Source organism: Protobothrops mucrosquamatus, unplaced genomic scaffold (genome assembly GCF_001527695.2).
Source record: "Protobothrops mucrosquamatus isolate PMUCROS unplaced genomic scaffold, P.Mucros_1.0 scaffold2343, whole genome shotgun sequence".
Classification (NCBI taxonomy): domain Eukaryota; kingdom Metazoa; phylum Chordata; class Lepidosauria; order Squamata; family Viperidae; genus Protobothrops; species Protobothrops mucrosquamatus.
In genome coordinates, this window is record NW_015388424.1 from 944 (window position 1) to 5,694 (window position 4,751).

The 4,751-nt window shown below is 37.9% G+C and overlaps 1 protein-coding gene across 1 annotated transcript in view; it reads left to right on the forward strand.

The window, feature by feature from the left end:
- Positions 1-982: 982 nt before the first annotated feature.
- Positions 983-4,751, forward strand: part of NCKIPSD (NCK interacting protein with SH3 domain) — a gene marked incomplete at its 5' end in the record, with an annotated part of 67,635 nt that continues 63,866 nt past the window's right edge. The window contains 2 exons of the mRNA XM_015824758.1: positions 983-1,095; positions 2,126-2,321. Coding sequence (XP_015680244.1) covers positions 983-1,095; positions 2,126-2,321 — 309 coding nt within the window. The remainder of the gene's footprint in view (positions 1,096-2,125; positions 2,322-4,751) is intronic.

Here is a 4,751-nt window from a genome sequence, read left to right on the forward strand (position 1 = left end):
CTTCAAGTTCAATCAGTAACATTTACAGTTAGCCTAAGAATGTGTACAGGACTGTCATTAATTCAGTTCAAGATGTATTGAACTGTAACTCTCATAAAACCCTTCTGTCTAGAAATTGTGTGCATTGAATATATCTATGTGAAACCAAAGTGGGGAAGGCTGATGATAGGCCATGGCTGGGTGACCTTAGAAAGTTCAGTGATTAAGATTTGCAATGTTACTTAAGGGCAAGATAAAGAATAATTACTGTTTATTGTTTCAATATAACTTTGAAATGTAAATAATAATTTGGTTCAAAATGTGTTGCATAAACATTACATTAGCTAAATGGCTTGCTTTGGAGAATAGTTATTACGTTCTCCAGTGCTGAAAGTATATACAGTATGTACAATTCTAGCCACTAGATTTCTATCTTGGCTAGGATATGGAGGGAATCTAGCCCTTTGGCTTTTCCAAAAGTGAGCAGTGATAGCAAAAAAAGATAAATGTAAAATTATCACTTAGCTTACAATGAATATAGAAGAGGCAATTTGAATGTGAAATTGATCTGCAGAGCTGCTTTGTACCTCTGAAGTTTTGGTATTGATCTTCATGTAATGAATTGCAGGGACTCCGGGGCCTAGGATGCGTGAGTAGAACTGTGATATATATTCCACTGCTGTCAGAACAAATGTTTTTTCTATTCTACCAATAAATCTTACACAGACAAAATCCATTTTGTATACTGAAAAAACAACAACACCCGGTTCATTCGGTTTATTTCAAAAGAATTTCTAACAAATACCTTTATCGAGTAGTAAATGGAAATGGATTTTGTTATAAATGAATACTGTGGGTTATAACTACAAAAAGATTGGGCCTATTTCAGAGGCTACCTGTGCGACAGATTTAAGATGGCTATATTTGACAATCCCATACTGTTATTTATAAACCTTGATGGGAAGATGAATATGCTTAATGTGACATATGTTGTGTTCCTTAGGTGCTAGAACAAGATGTGGTTCTGCAATCTATTGACAGAGCTATTGAAGCCATTCATAACGAGGCAATGAAGAATGGAGGAAAATACAACTTGGAACAGAGGGATGTTCTTCAGTAAGTAAAACAAACAAAGACATTCATCACAGTATGAAAATATGGTTATCTGAAAGAAAATGCAATTAAACCTTATATTGTCATAATTAGAACTATGTTAGGTATTATAAGAGATACTGAGCTGGCTCTCTTTCTTCCATTCATCTTTTCTCCATGTAGCACTTTATTGAGGTCACATGGTATGGCGATGTCTCTATTTTTTAACATCTGGTTTCCCCCCTGGAGCGCCTTTGTTTTCAAAGAATTGAATATTGATTTGCAGACCAGTATTAAGGTTTGTGAAGGCACAGCATAATTTGGAAGAGTGGAAAAGCAGAAGAGAATGATTGAAGATCAAGATGAATGAATGAATGAATGAATGAATGAATGAATGAATGAATGAATCTAAGAGAGAAAGCAGTAGTACGCTGGAAATACAACCAAAGAAAGTTAGAGATAAATGAGATTAAAGGGTAGGTATGGAAGAAAAGAAAAAAATGAAGTGCAGGAAAACTCAACATACAGAGGATTCATTGATACCGCAGAAGAATGTGAAGCTTTTCAAGAATCACATTTGCTGTAAATAAACTTCTCAGGTGACTGTTTAAATTATATCACTAATTCAAAAATCCTCTTAACTGAGAACATGATGACTTACAGTGGAGCTAAGATGCTCTGTAATCTAAATTAAAAGTGGTTCTCTAAAGCTAAAAGCATCTGTGATCCATAAATGCTTTTAAAGTCTTCATCAATCCTGACTATTAGGCATGTTGATTGAGACTGAATCCAGTAACATTTGAAAAAAACACACCAGATTGTTTCCATCTCTGTTGCATTAATCCTTTGTAATTGAATTTCCTCATAGGGCAATAAGAAGCTTTTTAGTTCCCTATACTTTACTTCATATAGGTAAAGGAAAAAGCATGATTTATTCCTTGAATTAAAAAAAAAGATGCTCATTATGTATACAAATTTCAGTTCATTGTATCTCTGATACGTTGGACATTCCTGAAACCTACCTTCTCAGTGTGATTCTTTGTTATATTATCAGAAAGTTGATCCATCATCGAAAGGAAACAGTCTCCCGCAAAGGCCATTCACCGTCCACTCAAGGAATTACTCCATCCACTAGTGATCACCATCTGGACCTAGCCAGGCAACCCAATGGTATCTGCAGAACTGGATATGAACGACACCACAGTTTGCCTAACAAAGACATCCAGGAGCAAGAAGGTGACCTTTACCAGGTAGTGCCTTTGCCATATTTGTAAGTTTTCTCCAGCATGCTCTAGAGCAGTGGTTCTCAACCTTTTTAATGCCGTGACCCCAACCGGTCATAAGTCGAGGACTAAACCGGTCATAAGTCGAGGACTAAACCGGTCATAAGTCGAGGACTAAACCGGTCATAAGTCGAGGACTACCCAACCGGTCGTAAGTCGAGGACTTTCCCTGCCCGGGAGCGCCACGCATGCGTATTTCTGCCCCCTGCGCCGGCCGAGGTGTAGCTGGCAAGCGGCAGAGACGGAGCAGGCCGACCACCAGCTGGCCCAGCCCAAGGGAGGTAAGGCACCCGCTGAAAAAGGGGAAAAAATGGCGGACAAAAAAAATGGCGGACAAAAAAATGGCGGACAGCCTTGCTTGGCAACCCCCGTGAAATGGTCTATCGACCCCAAATGGGGTCCCGACCCACAGGTTGAGAACCACTGCTCTAGAGGCATGCAGAACCAATGGCTTGACTGGTATTAAGATGTACTCTTTTCTTGCTCCTGAATAGGGAAAAGGAATGAGTAAAAACTACATTTTATGTACTGGAGTGAACATCTGTTAATACATTTTGTATATCTTGAACCCCATGGATTCTTTGGGGACATAAAATTTCACCTGCTGACTACCTGTTTTGAGTGTTAATGGAGAATAGCGTTTTCATTAGTCTTACAGTCTATGACCAGTCAAAAATGAATGGTAGCAATGATGCCTTCTTACGTTTTGATTATTGCAGATTATGAGTTTTGCAAAAATGGCTGTTTTATGTTAGACTAGGCTGGGGTGATCTAGAATTTTATTTACTGCTTTTTACGTATCTCTAGGATTGGAATTTGTCAGTGCTGATTAGGATAGCCAGCAGTCTCACAATACCCTTTTAAGGAGTTGGGCATGTTGCAGGAATAAATGTTTTAGTATGCTACTGCTTATTATCTCATTGTCTTCTGCCAATACTCTCCAAGCCTTAGTTAAATGTGAAGAATTTAACTAATTTATCTGATCTTCATTAGTATAACTGTGTGACTGACTGAGTGGGAATTCTGAGTGCAGTAATTCCAGCCCATCTGAGAGCACCTGATTATTGGGAAAGGCTGCCCGACATATATTTTGTTATTAATGTTAAAGTAAACTAAACTTAAACTAAAAACTGAATGCAGAAAAGGTGAGACAGAGACCGTCTCTCCCCAGTTACATCAGGCAGTCCCATTAGATCTCAGGAGAAGGCATGCTGCAAGTACTATTGGCTAGGGATCTGTACCTGATAGATCCCAGGAGATGTGCCTTCTCTGCTATGTTTTTTACGAAACATCCTTCCCCCTGAAATTAGATTGCCTCCCCTTTTGATTTTTCAAATCAAGACCTGTTTTTCCTGCGAGGCCTGGGGTTCCCAGGGAACCAGAAATTTGTCTTGATAGCGCCACTGCTGAGGGGGCCATTTCTATCCTCCCTTCACCCAGGGTTAGTATTTTTGTTTTTAATATTATTTACTGCTGTTAATTTTTTTTTAGATTTTTAATCTGTTTATATTAGTTGTTTTATTTATTGTTGAGTCCTGCCCAGTTGCCCTTGGTAAGATGTGCAGCTATATAAATTTGATTAATAAATAAATGACAGAGCTTTATATGAACATTATTTTCCATATATGTATTCGTTAGTTCTGACGTTCATGATATAGCAGGGAAATCAGTCCCTCCAAGGGACAAGCTTATGTCTCAGTTAAATGAAGGCCAGCTCTTATGATTGGAGGTACAGGAGAATGGGGAAATTAATGTTGATGGAAATTGATGAAACAGGACCTGTCGCCTTCCAAAATAACTTCTTTTTCAGTGTTGACATCTGCACCCAAGAGAAATAAACTCATTTAGCCTTTGGGCTTTTTTTTTTTGGAAAAGAAGATAAAAGCTAGATAGATTTCTTCATGGGGAGAAAAATGAATGGCAGAACTCCTCTGCCCATCTCCATTCCCTGTCATGATCCTTTTGTATCAGTGAAACTCTAGCATAGCAAAAGTGCATTGAGAAATCATGGGAAGACCCATTAGCTATAATCCAATTTGTGAAGGATTTATGGCCAATCTCATTTCAGTGTATTGCAAATAGAATGTGCTTTGCACTATGATAAATAGATGATGTACTCAGAATCAGGGTGAAATATATTTGTATTTGGTGTGGGTGGGTGGGTGGGTGTGCTTGTTGATGATATAATTTTTAAGCTTCAATCTCTTCACTCTTAATTTGAAAAGTGGTTTCCTAGCTTTAGTTTTAATCTTTGTGATTGTTTTCTAAATAACCTGTTTCTGATTAAATTGATTACGTATTATTTGCTACGAAGGACAACAAATCCCCTCTTTCTGTTAAAATCATTGAGACAAGGTAGTAGGATTTGAAGAATTTTGAGTGCTTACAGAATGTGTA